The following is a 25,838-nucleotide window of genomic DNA, read 5'->3' as shown; positions in this document are numbered from 1 at the left end:
AGACTGACTAATCAATATGTAAAAACACTCACTGCTGTCAAGTCAGTTCTGACTCATAGTGACCCCTCCTTGGGCTACCAAAGCGGTATCTCTACGGAAGTAGATTTCACAGTCTTCTTTCTGAGGAGTGGCTGGTATGTTTGAACCACCAACCTTCTGGTTAGCAGTCAAATGTCTTAGGCACTATGCCACCGGAGCTGCTAATCAATGTATTAAAAAAAACCAAACTCACTGCTATCGAGTTGGTTCTGACTCATAGTGACCCTTCTTTGGGCTTCCAAGGTGGTATCTCTAGGTAAGCAGATTGCCAATCTCCCTTCTGAGGAGTGTCTGGTGAATTTGCCTCAACTCAGAAGTGCCATTTTAGCTCTAGAGCTGTCTGTAGGATTGGCTGAGGACTCTGTTGCAACTGAATTGCAGTTCACCTTTTCTTTCTGCACAGCCTCGCTTCTTTCATCCCTCACATGGTATAGTTTCTAAGGAATTCCCCAATAAATATCCTGCACACAAAGCCTAGAGTTTTAGAACTTGCTTTCTATGGAAGATGATTATTTGAATACTCTGCTGGTCTTTTTCTATGGCTTGTTGTCTCTTGGTTTTTGGTCAAATAATCTTGTCTTATTGTATTATTGGTTGGTATTTTTGACTGAGTGTTTGACATTGTATGTGAAAAATTAGAGAAACTGTGGATGCTATCTTCCTTTTGAGGATTTACTTTTCTTTAGGCAGATAACTAGCTAGACAAGCAAGCCTTAAATCCAATCAAGGATTGAGAGGACTTGAAGCTGGGCCTTAGTGTATGAGAACTGATCACTTTAACTCTTAGCTGTAATCTTTTGGCATTTCAACCCAAAGCCTAACAGATTTACCAATCTCTTTTTCTTGGGAGTTCCTGTACTTTGCTTTTTGTATGATCAGCACCATGAGTCTGTCAAAAGCTCTCCTCAGTATCAGGCTTTTAGCTGGCTTTCTAAATTGACAAATGCCTCTAGGTAAAAAAATGGAGCAGGTACTGGGTTCCTCTCTCTTGGCTTCTCTCCTTTTTCAAATCTTGGCATTTTTTTATTGCCTTGTTAGGTCTCTGAGACCATCAAACAGATTTAGAGTATTTAGTTTTTCTAGTTGTCTTCTGCAGAAGAATTGGTTTAAACCACCTATTTTACTATTGCTGGAACACATATTCTGCTCTAGTGTTGAACTGTAAATTACTTAATCAGTCAATTACTGTTGAAAATTATTATTATATTAAAAAATTAACTGGTATAAATAATTTTTATCTTTATTGCTTAATTTTTGTGCCTATTTGCAATTTTGATGTGAAATTGTGTTAAAAAGTGTATAGAAGTTTTAATACATGGTGTAGTCCCTAAGACATTTGACTGCTGACTGGAAGGCTAGTGGTTCAAACCCGCCAGCCACTGCTTGGAAGGAAGATTGGGCAATCGACTTCCATAGAGATAATGCCTTGGAAACCCAAGGAGGGGTCACCATGAGTTGGAAACAACTCAGTAGCAGTGAGTTTGGTTTTTTTTAGAAATTGCTTTCAAGAAACTTTGTACTAATTTATACTTCATCAACAGTAGAGGAGATAAACTGCTTTTTGATCTGTATGTATTAAGCCTAGCTTCATAAATGTTTATGGATATTTTTTTCCCTCCTGCAGGCACGTGCTTTAACACCTCAAACTGCAGAAACAGATGCCATTCGGTTTTTGGTTGGGACACAGTCTCTTAAATATGATAATCAGGTAACTATTTTTGAAAAATATATACATGTTAATTGCTAAGCCTATTCTTAGTTTTATAACCATTTTGCTCTTGATTTTTCAAGCAACTTTTGAGAAAAAAAATGTTACACAAAATAAAACTTTCTTTGGAATCTAAAAAATATATTTTTTATCAAAGACTATCATCCAATTATGTTTACTAATTGTGTCCAATAGTTTTTAATTTTTCTGTTTAGAATTACTCTTATGATTTTATGTTTTGATTTTGAAGTTACGTAGGTTTTTGTATATAAGCTATTGAGTAGCAATGGAATACATGATTAGCACAGTGGATGACTTCTTCAATTGACCATAGCACTCTTTGTAGCTGAGACTGGATAGGCCACTTATCATCTCACCATAGAATTGTAGGTGTCATGACCATTTGATCCAGGTGGAAATAAAAGATGTAACCCACTTGCTGTTTTGGCCACTGTAGTAGAAAGAATGTTGGGTAATTTGGAAATCTAGATTCAGCTCACATCTTAGCACTAACTATATGACCTTGAGCAAATGAATTAACCTTGCTGGACTTCAATTTCCTCACCACTAAAATGGAGGTGAAAATGTCTCCTTTATGTATCTCCCAGAGATTCTGTGGATGTTGTAGATGGTATGCATTATCTTCGACACTGAGAAGTTTTTCATAAGGTCATGCCAAAAATGGTACAAGGCCCCCACCCAGTTAACCTTATCACACAGGGGAAATGGCACTAAAGTAGCTATTACAATATTATAAAGAATATGCAATGCTGGATATGATAGAGTGGAATTGTTACTATCATATTGATGAGGTATTTTAAATTTTTAATGTCATTTGGCAACTAATTTGGCAATTAATATCTAGAGCTTTATTAATTAATGATTGTATTATTTACCCTGTAATTCCTATACCTAAATCATAGAAAATGCTTTATACACAAAAAATATTAATTATATTATACTAATAATTGTAAAAGATTAGAAGCAATCAAAACATCAGAATGTAGTATACACTTATTACATTCATTAAGTTACAAACTCCTAATAAAAATGTTGATTTAAGAATTGTTAGATGAATAAAATAAAGTTAAAATTGTAATTCAATATGATCACTATAGTGTACAAAAAGCACAAATAAATGTACAATATTGGATCTCTATTTAGAATGAAGACTGGAAGGAAATAGAACAAACGGGTTCAAAATTTAAGCAATATTTATCTTCAAGTAGTAGGAATATTCATGATGTAAATTTTTTTTTCTATTTTTCTATATTTCCTGATTAGGTATATGTGTTTGTTACTTGTATCCTGGAAAAAACAAGATAGAACTTGTTTATTTATTCATAAAAATAGTTACCAATGGCAGTCTCAAAAAGAAATAGAAATCACCCTAAAGACAATGTACAGTTTTAAGGGTTATCGCTTAAAGGGGGAGGCGGGAGTAATTTCTCCTATATAGTCTGTTAGGATAGTGGCAACAGATAGGATGATGCCAATAAATACAAATCTGTTTTTCTTTGAATGCAACTCAGCTGCCCACCCTCTGAAATGATTACTCCATTGTGCCTTTCCTTTATTGTGGCTTTCAGATTAGGACAGGAGCTAGGGGCAAATCACAGCATGTAGAGTTTGAAACTCAGGCAGCTGACCTTTGCCTGGTGATTGAATTTCTATAAAGCTTATGAGGTAGATATTGAAACATTCTACCTAATTTTGTTCCCAGTACTCTAAATGCCCTTTTCTCATTTACTTGCATTTTAATTCCACTTTATTTCTGAGATGTACCATTGACCTTTATTGGTAGAGCTTTGAATCTTGAAGTCTTTAAGATTTAAAGGATTACTTTTCTCCTAGTAGAGTTCTAAGATTGTCCAATGAAGATAATAAGGTCCATAAAGAAGCAGGATCTTTGGCTTTAGAACCACTACCATAATTACTCATTGTCTTCAGACCTCAGAGAATGAAGTAATGGTACATTATACCATTGGTTTCTTCTCTGTGTTCTTGAAAGTGCTTTCCTCATTTTGTAGGATCTTCATCTGGCTTCCTATTGCTGGCTAAGCAGAACTCTGTGAGGGTCCTGTATGTGATATTACCCAACTACTTATACGTGCAGCAGCCTGATTATTTGTACCTGTCGAATGAAACTTGGTTGAATACTCTTACAAAGAGATCAACAAAAAAATCCACCTATTCTTTCTGAAATCTCTTCTAATAAGTCCATTGGTTTCGCTGCTAAACCAAGATGTCAAAATAAGGCCAACAGGCAAAGCTGTGACATGGTCATGCCTAGGAACCAAACTTTCTGTTTTACCTATAATGTAACCCTAGCTACCAAGCTTTCTGTTTTGCATATAATGTAACCCATTAACTCTGTCAGGTGCCTTTACTATTGTGAAATACTCGCCAGTTAGAAGGTACTGTAAATGAAACCAACCAGCCCATTGTCATTGAGTGGATTCTGACTCACTGTGACCCTGTAAGACAGGGTAGAACTGCCCAATAGGGTTTCCAAGGTTGTAAATCTTTACAGAAGCAGACAGACTTATCTTACTCCTGTGGAACAGCTCATGGGTTCAAACCACTGACCTTTTGGTTTGCAGTGGAGTCCTTTAACCACTGAGCTACCAGCGTGCCTTCTAAGTGAAAAGGAATCCTATTAGTAAGTGGATCCAAGTTGATGATGTCAAAGCAAATAGGTGTTTACAGTTGAAGCTCTGGAGTGTGATTGTCTCTCCACTACTAGCTCTCCATAATTTTTAATTTTTGTCACGATCATATTATAATCACACAAAGTTTTCAAGTTAACATCAATTTGCATTGTTTTTTAGAAATGAATCATTTAATTACAAGGTTTATAAAAACAGATCTCTAGGGAGAAAGGCAAGACAAAAGATCTCAATGCTTTCTGACAACTAATGAAGGCAACTCACTTAAATAATTACAGAAATAAAATCAGTAATGTCATAGTTCATGGGAGCTCTGGTGGCATATTGCCTAAGGCATTTTACTGCTAACCAGAGGCTGGCGGTTCAAACCCACCAGCCACTCCTGGGAAGGAAAGTTGGGCAATCTACTTCCTTAACAGAAACCCAAGGAGGGACTGCTATGAGTTGGATCTGACTCGATGGCAGTTAGTTTGGTTTTGGTTTTGGTCATAGTTCATGTTTTCACAAACTTTAATGTGATACATACTACCTTGTTAAAATACAGATGCCTGAGTTGTATCCCCTGAGGTCCTGAGTCAGTAGGTCTAGGGTTGGGCTCAAGAATTTACATTTCGTAAAGCTTGTGAGACCCCATCTTGAGTAGCACTATCATAGTGAATTATAATTATTTAAGTTTGGTGGGTTAAATCAACCTACTATGACAAATATAGTGTACAACTTTACATGCCCACTTATATCAAATGTCATTTCTTGGCTCTAACAGTCATGGTTTCAGGAATACAAGTATTAGTCCTTGGATCTACTGAAAGAAATATTTTGATATTAAAGGAAAGACTTTTGTTCTTAATCATTCTTAGACATAAAACTCATCTTTCCAGTGGTGAAGTATGAAACAGTGTAATTTAACTTAAATTTTATGATAACAAGTATGTAAATATTTGGTAACCTTTTCCAAATCTACCAATATGTAATGGCTACTTGCTTGCAAAACTACACTTCACCCTTACTTATCAATTATCTCGTTATCCCACATTCCACATTTACAGCAACTTTGAAAAAACTCTCAATTAGCACTTTCTATGGTCCATGCCTGGGAGTTCTGATAGCATATTGCCTCAGTCACTTGACTGCTAACCAGAAGACTGGCAGTTCAAACCCACCAGCCACTCCTCAGAAGGAAGTTTGGGCAATCTACTTCTGTAATGATACCACCTCGGAAACCCAAGGAGGGATCGCTATGAGTCGGGTCTGACTTGATGGCACATAACAACAACAACAACATGGTCCATGACCAATATGGGCTGTGGCCGGGCCCACTGCACCCTCTTCAGACCATCTGAACAATGTACTGGAGACATCTGGGCCCCATGAGGGACACTGGCTTTCTGGTCACAGGATGCCTTCTCCCACTCATCTGCAACAGCTTGGTCCAGCCACAGAGGATACAGGGTGACAGTGGGATAACGTGAGGCCATAGTGAGCAAAGGGAGGCTGGATGAAGGCCTGGAGGTGCTGGCAAGGTTGGTGGGGGTAGGCAGGAATGGAGGAGTGAGAAGATGGACATACAGGGCCAGTGCAGATGGATGATGAGTGGCTTCCTCATCCAGGCCAGCAGTGGGAAGTGATGGGTGATGGGCAGCACCTGAACAAAAAACCACTATCATCCCCAACCCCTGTGGGATCCATAGTGGTAGGGAAGGCATGGTAGGGAAGGTGGGCTTGCTGTGCCACACATATCATGAGACTTGGTGAGGGGTTCCTGACAGGTAGTAAGTGACCAGGTGGGGATGGGAGGTGGACACCAGTGCCAAAGATGAGGCATGATCCCTGACTCTCACATAATGTCAGTTTAGCATAATGGCATGCTCTTTGGAACCTAATCATGTCGAAAAGTGAGGGGTGAATGTACTGTGTTTACTGTTGTCTCATTCTTTTCATATCCTCATTGGACTGTTAATTAAAGCTTGTAGCCTCTGGCTTCATTTATAGCTTTCTAGCGATGGTAGAATTAAAAATATAAGTCTTTATAACTTTCTATTTCTGCACAAGGTAGTTAAACATTATCTGCAGTTTTATTTCATATACGAATGCAGATGATAGTTATGAAGGAGTGTTTTTGACATACTGGTTTTTCCCTTCTGTTGCTGAAAAATGTTTGTACCATTGTTGAGAAATTCATTCATTCACTTAACAAATGCTAATTACATTCATTTTTAAAAAAGTTGTATAGAGTTGCGGTGTAGTAAATTACATGGTATGGCTTTTCTAGCCCCATAGTCTTTTCCCACTGGATTACTGAGTGGGAACATGCAATTTAAACTCCAGATTGTTAAAGTCATCCACCTGGGGTATTTCTGTTAGAATAGCACAAAATAATCTGGGAAAGTTTGTTCTCTCTAAGTTGTGTAGAACTCTGATTTGGGATTGGTTGGTTTTGCCACTCTGCCAGGCTGAAAATGAGCCCTCCTAGAGGCAGAAGGACTCTCACTCCCGGCTGACAGAGATGCGCAACTGAGAGAGAGAGAGAGATGCCTGGCTGAGAGGGAGATGCTTGGCTGAGAGAGACATCCAGCTGAGAGCAACACTGGCTGAGAGATAGTGGCAGTGGAACCAAGAGGCAAGAGACAGGGAGGCAGGCCTCCCTGGCCCACAGAGGCAGAGGCCAGGCTGAGAGGCCAAGGACCAGAAAGCCATGTCTAAGGGCACAGCAGAGGAGAGACTGCCCTGACCAAAGAACTGTATACTGAGTGCATTCCTGAATTTGAATTGCAGCCTGTTGCTTCCCTAATAACCCCATAATCTGTGAGTTCTGTGTGGCCACTGCAGCGAATTATCAAACCCAGCAGAGAGTTGGTGGGTGCTATAGGAGGGATAGTTGGTGTCAAGGTTGGTAAGAGGGCTGGAGGGTGGTGGCATGTCTGGCCTCATAGGAAGAGGCCTGGGGCTACTGATGGTGATTCTGTCTTCTTGTGAAGTTAGAGGAGGTCAGAAGATGCTACCTCCCTGCCTCTTTCACAAGAGTCAGTTTAGCTCATGGTGATCCTATGTGTATCAGAGTAGACCTATGCTCCATAGGGTTTTCTGTATTTTTTAATATTTTATTTTTATTGTTGAGAATATACACAGCTGAACACAAACCAATTCAACAGTTTCTACATGTCCAATTCAGTGACACTGATTACATTTTCTGAGTTGGGCAACAATTCTCACTGTCCTTTTCTGAGTTGTTCTGCCCCCATTAACATAAACTCACTGCCCTCTAAGTTTCCTATATAATCTTTTGAATGGCTACTGTTAGTTTGATCTCAAGTAGATAGATCTTAAAAGAACGTAATGCTCATGGCAGACATTCTTTACTAGTTAAGCTAAACTAATGTTTGGTTTTAAGACTTCAGGGGATATTTTTGGTCCAAGGCTTAAAAGTTTATCTCAGGGCAATAATTTTGGGGTCTCCTCCTGCCTCCATAGCTCCAGACAGTCTGAATTCCATGAGAATTTGAAATTTTGTTCTACATTATTCCCCCTTTGATCAGGATTCTTCTATATATAATCTTTGATCATAATGTTCAGTAATGGTATGTGGGCACATTGTCCAGTTCTTCTAGTCTCATGGTAAAGGAGGAAGGTTATTCATGGAGGCAACTGGCTACACATTCCATTTCCACCTGCTATTCCTGACTCTCCTTCTTTCTCTTTTGCTCTTGGTGAATAGAGACCAATTGTGCCTTCAATGACTGTTCGTAAGCTTTTAAGACTCCAGGCACTATACTATGAACTAGGAGGTAAAATAGAAGTACTAAAACATTATTAGGCCAATTAACTGGGATGTTCCATTTAACCATGACCCTAAACCTCCAAACTAATGAACCAAATCCCAAGAAGTGTTTGCTTGTATATATGCAGCCTCAGCAGCTAGTCTATTTAATCTCTTATTATCTTTTTTTTTTTTTTTGGCCATTGTGGTAAATATATCTTATCATGCAAATAAGGCCCATCTAACTTTTCACAGATATACAATGTATTGACAGTAATTACAGTAATTGACTGTGCAACCCTCCCTTTAATCAATTCAGTTTTTCTATCACCATAAATGGAAACTCAGGACTCTCTCTACAAGCAATTAACACCACTGTCTTTCTTTATCCCTCCCACCCCCAGTAATCAACTTTGGCCTCTATGCCTATTCTTGTCTTTATATGTAAGTGAGGTCATGGAATGTTTGTCCTTTGGTAACTGATCTATTTCACTCATCATAATGTCTTTAAACTCAATCCATATTGTAGCATGTATTAAGACTTGATTTCTCTTTTCTGAGTAGTACTCCATTTTATGTATGTACAGGCAGTCCCCAGAGTATGAATGAGACCTGTTCCTAACTGTGTCTTTTAAGAGTTTGTAAGTTGGTTGGAACAGGTTCATAAGGCTCTTATTTAGCCTTACTTTGATGGCACAGTGGTGCCATTCGGCTGCTAACTGAAATATTGGTGGTTCAAACCCACCAGCTGCTCTGTGGGAGAAAGATGAAGCAGTCTGCTTCCATAAAGCTTTACAGCCTTGGAAACCCTATAGGGCAGTTCTGCTTTGTCCTACAGGGTCGCTGTGAATAGGAATTGAATTGTTGGCAGTATGTTGTTTGTGTTTTATTGTAATAGAAGGCTGGAAGCCCTTTCAATGATTTAGAAGCTGCACATGTAGCAAATGAAGGCCATGGTGATAAAAAATTTGTTGAAATAGGGGTTGCTTCAGTTTCAAAGTGAAGGCAGATTTCTATAACATTAAGGGACGAGCTCTGGTAGTGTAGTGCCTAAGGCACTTGATTGCTAACCAGAAGGCTGACGGTTCAGACTCACCAGCCACTCCTCGGAAGGAAGATGGGGCAATCTACTTCCATAATGATACTGCCTTGGAAACCCAAGGAGGGGTTGCTATGAGTTGGGTCCGACTCGATGGCACATAACAACAACAAGGGACGAGTAGTTTAACGGGCACTGAAGTCTGTAAATAGATTTTTTTTTTTTTTTTGGCTATTGTCAATACTGCTTCAGTGAACAATGACTTTCAAGTCTCTGAGTCTTTGCCTTCAAGTCTTTTGGGTATATACCTAGGAGTAGATTTGCTAAGTTATATGGTAGATCTATTTTTAATTTTCTGAGGAACCACCACACTGTTTTCCGCGATGATTATACCATTTTGCACTCATACCAACAATGAATGAGGGTTCTAATTCCTGTTTTTGCCTACATTTTTCTTTTCTTTTTCTTTTATCTTAGCTATTGTACTGGGCATGAAATGGTATCTCATTGTGGTTTTGATTTGCATCTCTCTGATGGCTAATGACACTGAAGATGTTTTCATGTGTTTAGTGGCCATTTTGATATTTCTGTGGTGATATGTCTATTCTAGTTCTTTGCCATTTAATGATTATTTGTCTTTCTGTTGTTAAGTTGTTGAAGTTTTATTTATAGTTTGGTTATTTGATTCTTATTGGATATATGGCTTCTGAAGATATTCTTCCAGTCAATAGCTTATTTTACATTTTTTTGGTGAAATTTGTTGATGAACAAAATTTTTAATTTTTATGAGGTCCCATACATTCATTTTATCTTTCGATCTTTGTGCTTTTGTTACTTTATTAGATAATTCATTAATAAAAGCTAGGCCTGATAGCATTGCCCCTGCATTTTCTTCTAAGAATTTAATGGTTTTAGTTTGAACATTTAGGTCCTTAATCCATTTTGAATTTGTTTCTGTATATGATCTGAGGCATGGATCCTGTTTCATTTTCTGCATGTGGAAATCCAGTTTTCCCAGCACCATTTAATGAAAAGATTCTTCTTTCCTTGTCAAAAAAAAAAAAAAAAAAAATCGGTCTTTTTAGTCATTGCAAATGTGTGGGTTTATTTCTGAACTCTCAATTCTATTCCATTGGTATATGTGTCTATTTTTAAAGCAGTACCAGGCTGTTTTGATTCCTGTAGCTGTATAATATGTTTGAAAATGAAGAAATGTGAATTTTCCTACTTTTTTCTTTTTTTTCAATGTTGCTTTAGAAGTTAGGGTCTTTTGCTATTTTATATAAAGTTCAGGATTAGTTTTTCTATTTCTCTAGAGAAGTCTGATGAAATTTTGATTGGGATTCTGTTGAATCTGTCGGTCACTTTGAAAAGCATTGGCATCTTAATAATATTAAGTCTTCCATTCTATGAACATGGAACATCTTTCCATTTATTTAAGTCTTCCTTATTCTCCTTTAGGAGTTTTATGATTTTCATTATGTAATTTCTTCATATCCTTGGTTAAATTTATTCCTATGTATTTATTCTCTTAGATGCTATTGTAAATGGAATTGTTTCCTTAATTTCTCTTTCAGATTTTTGACTGCTGGTGTATAAAAGCACAACTGATATTTATTTGTCGACCTTATAATCTCCAACTTTGTTCATTTCCTCCATTAGCTCTAGAAGTTTTCTTTCCCGTTCTGGGATCTTCTGTGTATTGGATCATGACATCCATGAAAAAAGATAGTGTTACTTCTTTTCTGATCTGGATAACTTTTATTTCTTTTTCTTGTCTTACTGCTTTGGTTAGGACTTCTAATACAATGTAGAATAGAATTTGTGAGAGTGGGCAACCTTGTCTTATTCCTGATTTCAAGGGGAAAGCTCTCAGTCTTTCACTGTAATGTTTGCTATTGGCTCCTAGTATATTAATATTGTTGTTGTTGTTAGGTGCCACTGAGTAGGCTTTGAGTAGCAGAGCAAAACACTGCCTGGTCCTGTGCCATCCTCAGAATACCTGGGTATGCTTCAGCTCATCATTGCAACCATTTTGTTGAGGGTCTTCCCCTTTTTCACTGAACCTCTAATTTACTCAGCATGATATCTTGCTCCAGGGACTGGTCCCTTCTGACAACATGACCAAAGTAGGTGAGACGAAATCTGACCATTCTTGATTCTGATAAGCATCCCAGCTGAACTTCTTCCAGGATAGATTTGTTCGTTCTTCTGGCAGTCCATATTATTTTCAGTATTCTTTGCCAACACCACAGTTCAAAGGCATCAATTCTTCTTTGGCCTACCTTACTCCATTGTCCAACTTTCACGTACATATGAGGCGATTGAAAATGCTATAGCCTGGGTTAGATGCACTTTACTCTTCAAAGTAACATCTTTGCTCTTGAACTCTAAACAGATCTTTTATAGGAGATATTTCCCAGTGCAACAAGACATCTGATTTCTTCACTGCTGCTTCCATGGGTGTTAATTATGGATCCAAGTAAAAGGAAGTCTTTGATAACTTCAGTCTTTTTTTCATTTATTGTGATGTTGCTTGCTGGTTCAGTTGTGAGGATTTCAGTTTTCTTTATGTTGAGGTGTAATCCATACTGAAGACTGTATTCTTTGATCTTCATCAGTAAGTGCTTCAAGTCATCTTCACTTTCACCAAGCAAAGTTGTGTTATCTGCATATCGCATTCCTCCAATCCCGATGCCACATTCTTCTTCACATAGTCCAGCTTTTCAGATTAGTTGCTCAGTATATAGATTGAATAAGTATGGTGAAAGGATATAACCCTGATGCCCACCCTTCTTGATTTAAACAATGTAGTATCCTCTTGTTCTCTTTGAACGACAGCCTTTTGGTCTATGTACTGGTTCCTCATAAGCACAATTAAGTGTTCTAGAATTCCCATTCTTCACAATGTTATCCATAATATCTTATGATTCACACAGTTGAGTACCTTTCCATAGTCAATGAAACACAGGTAAACATCCTTCTGGTATTCTTTACTTTGAGCCAAGATCCATCTGACATCAGCAATGATAACCCTTGTTTCATGCCATCTTCTATATTCAGCTTGTATTTCTGGAAGTTCCCTGTCAATATACTGCTGCAATTCAATTTTGAATTCTCTTCAGCAAACTTTTACTTATATGTGATTTAATGATATTGTTTAATAATTTCCTCATTCTGTAGCATCACCTTTCCTAGGAATTGGCACAAATAAGGATCTCTCAGTTGATTGGCCAGGTGACTTGTCTTCTAGATTTCTTGGCATAAATGAGTAAGTGCCTACAGCACTGCATCCATTTGTTGAAGCATTTCAATGGGTGTTGCTTCAATTCCTGGAGCCTTATTTTTTGCCAGTTCCTTCAGTGCATCTTTGACTTTTTCTTTCAATACCAGTGGTTCTTGATCATATGCTACCCTGTAAAATGGTTGAACATTGACCAATTCTTTTTGGTACGGTGATTCTGTGTATTCTTTCCATTTTCTCCTGATGCTTCCTGCATTGCTCAAGATCTTGCCCATAGAATCCTTCAATACTGTAATTCAGAGCTTGAATATTTTCTTTTCTTTCAGCTTGAGAAATGCTGAGCATGTTCTTTCCTTTTGGTTTTCTAACTCCAGGTCTTTGCACGTTTAATTATAATACCTTTCTTTGCCTTCTTGGGCCCACCTTTGAAAACTTCTTTTCAGCGTTTATGTAATCATTTCTTAGATTCACTTTAGCTATGCTATGTTCAAGAGCAAGTTTCAGAGTATCTTCAGATATTGTCTTGGTCTTTTCTTCCTTTCCTGTCTTTTTAATGACATCTTCTTGTATGATGTTCTTGTTGTCATCTTGCAACTCATCTGGTCTTCGGTCAGTGATGTTCAATGTGTCAAATCTATTCTTGAGGTGCTTTCTAAATTCAGTTGAGATAAAAGTAAGATTGTAGCTTAGCTCTTGTAGACTTGTTTTAATTTTCTTCAGCTTCAACTTGAACTTTTATAGGAGCAGCTGATGGTCTGTTCCACAGTCAGCTCCTGGCCTTGTTTTGACTGATTTTATTGAGCTTCTTTCTACATATGTAGTCAATTTGATTTCTGTATGTTCCATCTGGTGAGGTCTACGTGTATAGTCACTGTTTATGTTGTTGAAAAGAGATATTTGCAATGAGTAATTCATTGCTCTTTCAAAATTCTATCATGTGGTCTTTGGTATCATTTGTGTCCTCAAGAGCATATTTTCTAACTACCAATGCTTCTTCTTTGTTTCTGATTTTCACTTGCTAATCACCAGCAAATATCAATATATCTTGATTACATTTTTGGTCAATTTTTGACTGCTGAAATTGTCAAAAATCTTTTAAAAATATATTAATAGACTTGACTGCTAATCAGAAGGCTGGTGGTTCAAACCCACCAGCCACTTCTTGGATGGAAGATGGGACAATCTACTTCCGTAGTGATACTGCCTCGGAAACCCAAGGAGGGGTCTCTATGAGTCAGGTCTGACTCGATGGCACATAACAACAACAGCAACAACATGTAATATGGTGAGATTATATTAGATAATCTATTATCAAAAGTTCATGATTGAATCATACTGAGGAATTTTACTTCTGTTTCAATATTCTTTAGGCTTTTCTTCATAAAAGGGTATTTAGCCAAATGGTGTCTCTCCCTAGCTAGAGATTATTATGTGGTTCTTTTCTTTTGTTATGTTAACATGGTGTATTACATTAATTGATTTCTTAATGTTGAACCATCCCTGCATTCCTGGAAGAAATGCCACTTGGTCATGGCATATGACGTTTGTAATATGCTTTTGGAATCTGTTTGGTAGTATTTTGTCGAGAATTTTTGAATCTGTATTAGTAAGGGATAGTGACCTATTTTCTTTCCTTTGGTGCCTTTGTCTTGTGTTGGTACCAGGGTTATATTTGTTTCTTTGCCTCCAAAGCGTTTTCAATGGCTGATGTTTTGGAAATAGATCACCAAATCTTTCTTCTGAGGTGTTGTCTAAGTAGACGTGAACCTCCAATCATTTGTTTAACAGCCAATTCTATTAACAGTTTGTATCAACCAGAGACTTCATTATGTTAATAATAATGAAGAAAAACAAACAAACAAATAAACTTGTTGCCATCAAGTTGATTCAGATTCAGGTGATACGGAATGTTAACAGTAGACGTGTCCCATAGGGTTTTCTTGGCTGTAATCTTCTTGGTAGAAGTTTGGTAGGCCCTCTGTGGAGCCACTGGATGGATTGTAATTGCTAACCTTTTGCTTAGCAACTAATTGCAAACCACTTGTGCCACCCAAGCCCCTACTATATTAATAGAAGTATTTAATTCCTCTCACTGTATTATATGCTGGGATTATATTAGATAATCTGTTACGAAAAGTTCATACCCTGAGTTGAACTTTTAACAAAATAGATGTGCTGATAAGTGTTACAAAACAGGTATGTGCAAACTGGATGTGACTCAGGAAGAGGGACTCATTTCTTCCTTGTAGCCTTCCTTGAAGGTGTCACAGATAGGGTGATATTTGAGCTGAGGTTTTTGAGATAGATGGGATAGCATCACTACAGTTACATATATGCCACTTACTGATGGCCCATGTTTTCACTCATTTTTTGTGAGGGAGTCTTAAGGAGGAGGTGGATGGGGAAAGAAGGGAGAGGTGAGTAAAAGAAGGAGGGATAGAAACACAAATTTTATTATATATTGTGCTCACATATATGGTGGAAACATCAAGTAAACCTTGTCATACTTGACACATGTTTTTCTAGAAGCTCACTGTCAGCCTAGCTGCTTCAGGAGCCTGCCACATGTATTGTGTGCTATTTTTGGTAACAATGCTTTCCTATATACAGATAGGAGGAGACCAAAGGAGAAGGGGTGAGCTTAACATTAGTCATTTACTATTACTGTCACCAGATGGAGAAATAAAATTCTTCTAGAATTTTCAAATAATGTTATTATTGTAATATGGGTATTAAAATATATTTTTAAATGATTAAAAAATTTCCACTAAATATTCCTATCTCCTTTAATGACCCTCCAAGCTTATTTCTCTACAATGAAAGAGGTGGACTGGAGCTCTGATTTTTATTTTTTCTTTGAAACTCTATGTGATTTTATCTTTTTATATTTCTATATATTTAATAATATTTGTATAATTTGAATATTTTTATATCAATTTTACAGTATTTGTATAATTTTAGTATCATAATATTATTCACATTACCATCTAGCAAGGCTATTTTAATGTATAATATATAGCTATATATCTTTTGTTTCAGGTGTTGTTGAATTTATTTTCAACTCATATGACTGTGTGACAGAGTAGAACTACCCCATAAGGTTTCCTGGGCTGTAATCTTTACAGGTGTAGACAGCCAAGTCTTCTATGTGGTTGCTGTTGTTGTTGTTGTTGCTTGCCATCGAGTAAGCCCCAACTCATAGCGACCCCTCCTTGGGTTTCCGAGGCAGTATCACTACGGAAGTAGGATTGCCCAACATTCCTTCCGAGGAGTGGCTGGTGGGTTTGAACCGCCAGCCTTCTGGTGAGCAGTCAAGTACCTTAGGCACTATGCTATCAGAGCTCCCATTCTGAGTAGGTTCAAATTCCTAACCTTTTGATTAGCAACCAAGCACAAATATGCCTAGGAAACCCTATTGGGGTTTGTTTTATAGGATGGCTGTGAATCAGAATCAACTCAACAACATGTAATGTATACAACACATGCATACATATTTGTGTACCTACAGCCTTAACGTATACTTATGTGTAGATGCATACATAAGTAGTGTAAATGTACTGTTGCCATACTGCCTCTTTTTATGAGGTCAATGTCACAAAAATCAGGGCAACTCCATTCCAGGTCCTAACCAAGATTGGAGTGTATTGCCTTACAGTCACCCTCTTTGAAGCATTTTAGCTATGTGTATTGAATAACTGAGGAGGCATTGATCTCTAGGCTTACCCTCCCCACTGCCGTGGAATTGATTCCAACTCATAGTTACCCTGTAGAACACAGTAGAACTGCCCCTTAGGGTTTCCAAGCCTGTAAACTTTTACAGAAGCAGACTGCTACATCTTTTCCAAGGAGCGGCTGGTGAGTTTGAACTACTGACCTTCCAGTTAGCAGCTGAGTGCTTAACTACTGCACCACAAAGGTTTTTTCTTTAGGTTTAAACAAAAAACCAAACTAACTGCCATCGAGTCAGTATTGATTCATAGTGACCCCTCCTTGGGTTTCCGAGCCAGTATCTCTACGGAAATAAATTGCCCAGTCTTCCTTCCGAGGAGTGGCTGGTGGGTTTGAACCACCAGCCTTCTGGTTAGCAGTCAGTAGACAATCTTTAGGGAGTCTGCTCAGGTTTGACTTTTGGTTGTAACTCCTCTTACTGGATCTTAGCAGTGGAAATGGTGTCTCCTTTAGTGAAACTCCTAAGTGCTTCTCCTCTCCCTCCACAATTTGAGTTTGTGAGAGCACCCAGGGCTTTTTCTGGGGAATTGATGACTGGCTGGTTAGGGTTAATAGCCCTTGGCTTTGCCTCAGGCCATCATCTCCTCCCAGGCACTCATTAATTCCCTAGAAAATGCCCAGCACTTGAATCATTACTACTTAAGGGAACTGTACTGTTTTTCTGAAAATTTTAGGACTGTTGGAGGAGTCTGGCTATTCTTTGTGGGATGACCTGCTTTGTTTTCTGTTCCCTTAATTTTGAGCTGGACTCTTACTGTCTGGGAAGTTAGTGTAAGACCAGGAGGAGAATTTGTGGAGTCTTCCCTCTTTATCTGGGTTTCTGCTTTCATGAGGACGATACCATTTTTTTCTTAGAGGGTATGTGCTCATTGGTTATGCACCAGTGAAGCTTACATGGGTATTAGGAGCAATGGGATTTCAGATTGGAGGGATTTTTATTTGCATTGGCAGTATGTTTTCACAGATTCCTGAGCATTTTCATTGCTCTTGTTGTTAATTCCTTTTTTTTTTTCCTACGTACATACGTGATGAAACATATTATTTTTTTTTTTTCTCTTATAAAAACTGGGGAGACCTATGGTCACAAAAAGACAGACTGTAATTAACTTCTTTTAACAGTCCTGATGATTATGATCATGATCCGTAAAAAGACGTATCATGAAAGGGATTGATAAAACAGGTTGTTTTGCATTTGTATTTTGATTAATGATAGTTTTGTTCATGCTGCTCCCGCTGCTTAGAAGTCCTGTCCTTGGTTGTGCTCAGAATCACCTGGGTGCTTGTTAATAATTCAAATTCTAGGTCCCACTCCAGCTAATTGAATCTCATTTGTGCTCTCTCTCTTTTCCTTTATCTTCTTTTCTTCTACCCTCCCTCCCTTTCTTCCTTTAATGATGAAATCACCAGTTGCTGTCTAGTCATGTTGACCCCTACTCCATGGGGGTTTCAATGGCTGATTTTTTTTGGAAGTCAGTCACCAGGCCTTTCTTCTGAGTTGCCTGTGGGTGGACTCAAACCTCCACTCTCAGGGTGATTAACTGCAGTAACCAGTAACTCCTCCTTTAATGATAAAAAATGAATTTGTTGGCCTTGTATAACTGAAATCACAAGGTAGTTTTGTCTCTGGGTGAGGCTTGATCTAGAAACTCAAGCACTGCTACTGAGAATCCCATTATTCTTCATCTCTATATTTTACTTTCTTCAGTGTGAGTTTTATCATTGTTGTCATTGTTGTTGTTATGTGCCATCTAGTCGGACCCAACTCATAGCGACCCCTCCTTGGGTTTCCGAGGCAGTATCACTATGGAAGTAGATTGTCCAACCTTCCTTCTGAGGAGTAGCTGGTGGGTTTGAGCTGCCAGCCTTCTGGTTAGCAGTCAAGTGCCATAGGCACTACGCTACCAGAGCTCCTATTTTTAGTATTCATTACCAAATGATGTGTCAAATTTGAGAATTCTTAAATAGGATCTTTCTAGCACTCACATTCAGTGAGTCTAAGCTGTAATGTCTTACATTTTCCTGGGTATTAGCCCCCACACACCTCTTTTCCTCCTATAATGACTCCTTTGAAGAATAGCTTTGACTCTTAAAGTCCATTGACATTCCTAAAATATCCTTCAAAAATGAAATTTATCATTTTTCTTTCTAGGGTTTTCAAGTCCTCATCTTTTCTATGTGTAGCTCAAAGGCCAGGTCTTTACCTTTGCACCCTTTTCTGTAGCTCTCCAGGTTTTTGCTCTGTGCTCTTTCTGTCTTTGAAGGTGTGCTGGTGGTACAGTGGTTAAGGCATTTAGCTGCTAACCATAAGCTAGATGGTTTGAACACACCAACTGTGGAAGAAAGATGAGGTAGTTTGCTTCTGTAAAGCCCTGGTAAAGCTATGGGGTTGCCAAGAATTGGAATTAACTCAAAGGCAGTGAGTTTAGTTTTGGTTTTCGAGCTCTGGTAGCATAGTGGCTAAGACGCTTGACTGCTAACCAGAAGGCTGGTGGTTCAAACCCACCAGCCACTCCTCGGAAGGAAGGTTGGGCAATCCTACTTCCGTAGTGATACTGCCTCGGAAACCCAAGGAGGGGTCGCTATGAGTCAGGGCTGACTCGATGGCACATCACAACAACAACAACAACAACATCTCTGTGTAAAGTGTTTATGTTTGTATAGTGCTCCATGTATAGTATTCCAGTTATTTTTATTATATATATTTTTTTCAGGCAATCTACTTCTGTAAAGATTTACCAGCATGGAAACCCAGTGGGGGTTGCTATAAGTGGAGACCAACTTGATGGTAGTAGGTTTGGTTTGGTATCTCCATCATATATTGTGAGTTTTCTGAGACCCAAGGATCATTGATCTTGATATCCTTTTGATGCCCATACTTCTCCATCCTCATCATGTATTGTCATTTCCCTAGGAACCAAGGGCCATTCGTGCTTGTATCCTTTTGAGCAAATCTTCTTAATAATTAGGTCTAACTTTCCAAATACACTTATTTTTCACAAGGTAAAATATCATTGCTCTGTTTGGCATAGTATTACACTTTCTGACAAACAAACCAGATTATTTTCTGTTTAAAGAAGTTGTGAGATCTAAGAATTTCATACTCAGAGATCCAATTCTATGTTTTTGCTAAGTGTATTCCTTCATACTCATTTTTCTGAATATCAAGGATAATTGTGTCAAAAGCCTATGTCCAGTTTAACTCACTTGAATCACGAAGAGTTAAATGCCTGGATTTAAGGATGCCTGGAAATTTCCATTTGATACTTCTGTGACCATTTGGCTAGCTTTCGAGTTGCAGCTCTTAAGCATGTCTTAATCAACATTTCTTGGCAGACCTATGTGTGCATATGCATTAGTGGTATTGAGGGGAGTGGGTATCACATCTCTGCTGTCTGGTTGAAAAGAAAAGCTAAGAGAAGTACAAATGGATTTTAGGATTTTTTTTTTTTTTTTTCCCTCACATCTATTTTGTAAGGGTTTCCTTAAAGCACTTCTCCTTACATTTCATTGTTGACATCATTCTTCACTGGAATTCTGAATCTTAAACTAGTCACATATGTGTGCCTCTGTTAATATAAATATATATAGTACAACCCCCTCCACCTTTTATTTCCTTCTTTTATTCTGTAGACTTTACTCATTTTTATTGTCTGATGATTCTGATCTCACCATATTTTTTATGCCAGATAGTTATTTTTTTTCATGCAGAGTTCTACTTTACATCTTTACATAGCTAAAGCAAATGGAAGAAATGACAAGAAAAAAGAACTGAACAGAAGATTTCAAAGGACAGCTGGGGAAGACAAAGTAAAGTATTATAATGAGGTGTGCAAAGATCTGCAGTTAGAAAACCTAAATGGAAGAACATTCTCAGCATTTCTCAAGTTGAAGGAATTGAAGAAAAAATGCAAGCCTCAAGTTGTAATATTATAAAGGATTCTATGTGCAAAATACTGAAAAATATAAGAAGCATCAAAGGAAGGAACACATAAAGTCACTGTACCAGAAAGAATTGGTTGATGTTCAACTATTTCAGGAGGTAGCATATGTTCAAGAACCAATGGTATTGAAAGAAGAAATCCAAGGTGGACTCAAGGAATTGGCAAAAAACAAAGCTCTAGGAATTGGTGGAATACCCTTTGAGATGTTTCAACAAGCAGATGCAGCCAGCGCTGGAGGCACTTACTCATCTAAACCAAGAAATTTGGAAGACAGCTGCCTGGCCAATTGACTGGAAGAGATCCATATTTGCGTCTATTCCAAAGAAAGGTTATCCCACAAAATGTGGAAGTTATTGGCCAATATCATTAATATCACACGCAAGTGAAATTTTGTTGAAGATAATTCAGAAACAATGTTGTTATTTGCTGTCGTATCGGACCCGACTCATAGTGACCCCTCTTTGGGTTTCTGAGGCAGTATCACTACGGAAGTAGATTGTCCAACAGAAAACAATTATAACAGTACATTGACGGGGAACTTCCAAAAATTCATGCTGGATTCAGAAGAGGATAGGGAACGAGATATATCATTGCTGATGTCAGAGGAACCTTGGCTGAAAGCAAAGAATACCAGAAGGATGTTTACCTGTGTTTTATTGACTATGCAAAGGCATTTAACAGTGTGGATCATACAGAATTATGGATAACATTGAGAAGAATGGGAATTCTAGAACACTTAATTGTGCTCATGAGGAAACTGTATACGGACCAAGAGGCTGTTGTTCAAACAGAATAAGAGGATACTGCATGGTTTAAAATCAGGAAGGGTGTGTGGCAGGGTTCTATCCTTTTACCATATGTATTCAGTCTATATGCTGAGCCAACAATCTGAGAAGCTGGACTATATGAAGAAGAATGCAGCATTAAGATTGGAGGAAGACATGTTAACAGCCTTCGATATGCAGATGACACAACCTTGCTAGCTGAAAATAAAGATGATTTCAAGTACTTACTGATGTAGGTTACAGACTACAGTATGTGTTTCACCTCAGCAAAGAAAATAAAAATGCTTACAACTGGACCAATAAGCAACATCATGATAAATGGAAAAAAAATTGAAGTTGTCAGAGATTTCATTTTACATGGATCCATGGTCAACACCTGAGGCAGCAACAGTCAAGAAATCAGACTTCATTTTGCACTAGGAAGTTCTGTTGCAAAAGACCTCTTTAAAGTGTTAACAAGCAAAGATGCCACTTCGAAGACTAAGGTGCACTTAGCCCAAGCCATGGTAATTTCATTCACCTATATGCATGTGAAAGCTGGACAATGAAAAAGAAAGAACAAAGAAGAGTTGATGCCTTTGAATTATGGTATTGGTGAAGAATACAGAAAATACCATGGACTGACAGAAGAATGAATAAATCTCTCCTGGAAGAAGTGTAGACAGACTGTTCCTTGGAAGCAAGAATGGCCCGACTTTGTCTCATCCACTTTGGTCATATGGTCAGAAGGAACCATTCTCTGGAGCAGGATATCATGCTTAGTAAAGTAGAGGGTCAGTGAAAAAGGGGGCTGTGGTGATGGGCTCAAGTATAGCAAGGATTGTGAGGATGGCGCATGACCGGGCAGTGTTCCATTCTGTTGTACCATAGGGTCACTATGAGTCAGACTCGACTCAATGGCATCTATTAACAAGAACAAAGACTTTACATCTTTCTAATTTTTAGATTTATATCTAAAGTGTGATAATAATGAGATAGCTGGTGGTATTTCAGTGACCTGACTAGGCTCTAACTTCTTCCCCAACTTTTGAACAAATGTTGCAAAGGAACCTCCATCTTATCTATTGTTCTAAACAAACATTCTCACTGAACATAGGGTAGTAGTGGAATGTAAACTTTTTCCCACCTTCGGGTCTGTCAAGCATAATTTGGATTTCTTTGCAAGGGCTATGAATATATTGGGGCTTATTTTCTAAATTAAAGGAGATTAATATAGATGGGTCTCTGTTAGTCATACTATTGGCACAGTAAACATTGGGAATTTTTAATAATAACTCAGTCATTTGTCATTTAAAGTATTATCTGAACACCCAAAACCCATGGTCACTGAGATGTTTCTGACTCATAGTGACCCTATAAGATAGAGTATAAGTGCCCCATAGGGTTTCCAAAGCTGTAGATCTTTATGGAAGCAGACTGCCTCATCTTTCTCCTGTGGAGTGGCTGGTGGCTTGAAACTGCTTTTTGGTTGGCAGCTGAATGCCTTAACCATTGTGCCACCAGACCTCCTAAAGTCTATGTAAAGGATCAGTATATGCTTTAATTAGGAAAAACAGGATCTTAGACTCCAGGTTCCCTATATTTACAAATGCTGTAGCAAGAGATCAGAAAGGGTAAGTGGCTTGCCCAAGGTAACATAGCTGGGAAGTGGCAGAGTTAAAACTAGAATCCAAGTCTCCTGACTTCATATTGCTTTTCATCTTAGGATATCATGCTTAAGCAAAACAGATTGCTTCAATTGTGTTTTTAGAATTAATAACTTATTGTAACCTTCCATGCAGGATATCCAGATTCAGTTACTCGCCAGTGCATGTCATGTGCAGCCATCTGTCAGTGGAGGCTTGTCTGTTGCTATGATGCTGAATGAGTTTCTGTGGATTTTACAGATTTAAAAGAACTAGGAAGAAAAGGATGATGACCTATATCCAGAAATCAGCTAATGAAAATTCTGTGGATCTTGTTTTGATGCCCAACTGATCGTGGGCGTGGGGCAGGACAGGGCCAAATTTCTTTCCATGGGATTGCCATGATTCATGGGGGATGAATTGACAGCAGCAAACAACAACTTTAACTGAGAAGAAGTGCAGCCAGAATGCTCCCTGGAAGCAAGAATGGCCAGACTTCGTCTCATCTACTTTGGTCATCAGAAGGAACCATTCCCTGGAGAAGGATATCATGCTTGGTAAAGTGGAGAGTCAACGAAGAAGGGGAAGGCCCTCAACAAGATGGATAGACATAACAGCTGCAATGATGAGTTTAGGTATAACAAGGATTGTGAGGCTGGCACAAGACCAAAGTTTTGTTCTGCTGTGCACAGGGTCGCTATGAGTCAGAGACGACTTGATGGCACCTAACAAAAACAACAATAAGAACTATGAAATGTACTAGAGAAGCCCTTAAAGATTATTTTAATCAATGCTCCCTCATTTTCTGTTAAAGAATCAGAGTTATAAAAGAAGAGTTACCTGTCCACAGACATAGAGTAGCAGCCCAGTAAAAGTCCCTTAGGCAAATGACTCTAAGGCCACTACATCTTTCTTCCTAGTTTATCTCTATTATTGACTGAAAGTAAATATAAAGTCTTGAAAATTAGAGGAAAGAATGTATAAAATTGAATATGAAAAAAATCAAGTTATCTTCTTAAGGAAAGTTAAGGATCCAATCAATGGCTTCTCCATGGGTAAGAGATTATTCCTACACAGAACTTTCCTGGGAGTAAGACTGAAGTGCCATGGCAAGAAAATTTAGTCAGGCCTGCCAGCAGGGGACTCCTCCCCATAGCCTCACCATTAATACTTCCCAGCTTACTATCCACAACTAAAAAGTGCCCTCCTGAATGACAACACCTTAAAAATTTTACATAATATTTCACATGGCTAGATCTTGGATACAGCAAACCATTTTTATGGTCTCATATCACTAGGGTTTTTTTTTTTTTTTTTATTCTCAGTTAAAGTTGTTGTTAGCTGCTGTCAAGTCACCCCCCATGAATCATGGCAACCCCATGGGAAGAAATTTGGCCCTGTCCTTCCCCACGCCCACGATCAGTTAGGGATCAAACCATGATCCACAGAATTTTCATTAGCTGATTTCTGGATATAGGTCATCATCCTTTTCTTCCTAGTTCTTTTTAATCTGTAAAATCCACAGAAAGCCATTCAGCATCATACCAACAGACAAGCTTCCACTGACAGTTAATCCTTTTGGCAGACCATGGTACTCTTAGCATTCTTCTCCAGCACCACGGCTCAAAAGCATCAACTCTTCTTTGGTCTTCCTTATTTATTCCTTCCTTATTCATTGTCCAGCATATGAGGCAATTGAAAATACCATGGCTTGGGTTAGGCATACCTTAGTCTTCAAGGAGACATCTTTTCAGCACTTGAAAGTGTTGGTTCTGGTTACCTAGTGCCACCCTGACAAGAATATACCACACATGGGATGGCCTTAACAAATAGGAGGCTAGAAGTCCAAGTTCATAGTGCCAGGCTCTAGGGGCTGTGTGAAAGCCCCTCGACCTTGGGCCTCTTGCTCTCGGCCCAATGAAGCTAAAGGCATCTCTCCATTCAGGCAGCTGCTAGCAACTGAGGCTGACAAAACCAAGGTTGACAAATAAAATCGCACAGTCCAATATTACCAAACCACACAGCAGGCCATTAAGTCAAGTCCATTGAAAGTCCCAGGATCAGTCCCCAGTTCCTGCTACTCCATCTCATGTCGGTCTCTTCCACCAATTAATGCCTGAAGGCAGTCCGCTCTGCCAGGAAGCTGCTTACCCAGTGGCACCTGGCTTTCTCCTCCGTGGGCCGGTAAGCCTGTTGCTGTTTAGTGCTGGTCTCTGCTACTGTGTCTCTCATGCTGGTCTCTTGGCTCTGCTCCTGCTGTCTGTCGTGTTGTATGCCAGGGTTTCTTTGCTAGGGTCTGGGGTCAAGGACGCATTCCACTCCTGTTTCTACATTTTAGGTATCTGTCAGAGCAACACCCCACTCTCTTGGTACCAAATTCTGTTCTGGTTACCTGACCCAAGGTTGACCAATAAAATGGCACAGTCTGATGTTACCAAACCACACAGCAGGCCATTAATTCAAGCACATTATAAGTCCTGGGATCAGCAGAGAATGGCAGGCTGCTGAACAATGAAACGGCTACATGCAGGGTCTAAACATGCCATAAGCTAGAGACCATTCCCAAGGCTTCTCCTTATATATAGGAAGCAGACCACATTCCCTAAGGAAGCTACTCAGCTGCTCACAGTAGATTCCACCATGGAGTTGATTACCAGTCTCATCATGGGGAATACTACATCCAGCTGCCCAGACACTCAAGCAGGCCTAGCCAAGTTGAAACAAAAACATAACCACCACAGAGGTCTTTTGCAGCAGATTTGCCCAATGCAATATGTTGTCTGATGTCTTGACTGCTACTTCCATTGGTGTTGATTGTTGAACCAAGTAATATGAAATCTTTGACAACTTCAATCTTTTCTCTATCCATTGTGAAGTTGTTTATTGGACCAGTTATGAAGATTTTTGTTTTCTTTATATTGAGGTGTAATCCATACTTCAGACTGTAGTCTTTAATCTTTATCAGTAAGTGCTTCAAGTCATCCTCACTTTCAGCAAGCAAAGTTGTGCCATCTGTGTAAGACAGGTTGTTAATGAGTGTTCTTCCAGTCCTGATCCCATGCTCTTCTTCATGCAACCCAGCTTCTTGGATTATTTTCTTAGCATACAAGTTGAATAAGTGTGTTAAAAAGTTACAACTTTGATGCACTCCCTTCTTGATTTTAGACCATGCAGCATCCCCTTGTTATGTTCGAATGACAGCCTCCTGATCTGTGTACAGGTTCCTCATGAGTACAATCAAGTGTTCTGGAATTCCCATTCTTCTCAATGTTATCGAAAATTTGTTATGATGCACAAAATCGAAT

General features: G+C 38.6%; 1 protein-coding gene across 1 annotated transcript in view; it reads left to right on the top strand.

Annotated features, from left to right (window-relative positions):
• The first annotated feature begins 1,000 nt into the window (after window positions 1-1,000).
• EIPR1 (EARP complex and GARP complex interacting protein 1) overlaps window positions 1,001-25,838 on the top strand; it is a 399,280-nt gene continuing 374,442 nt past the window's right edge. Inside the window, exons 1-2 of the mRNA XM_007948132.1 lie at window positions 1,001-1,009; window positions 1,664-1,747. Coding sequence (XP_007946323.1) covers window positions 1,001-1,009; window positions 1,664-1,747 — 93 coding nt within the window. The remainder of the gene's footprint in view (window positions 1,010-1,663; window positions 1,748-25,838) is intronic.

Source organism: Orycteropus afer, unplaced genomic scaffold (genome assembly GCF_000298275.1).
Source record: "Orycteropus afer afer isolate SDZICR_OR568_19922 unplaced genomic scaffold, OryAfe1.0 scaffold00204, whole genome shotgun sequence".
NCBI classification, from domain to species: Eukaryota; Metazoa; Chordata; class Mammalia; order Tubulidentata; family Orycteropodidae; genus Orycteropus; species Orycteropus afer.
This window is presented reverse-complemented; position numbering and strand designations above follow the sequence as displayed.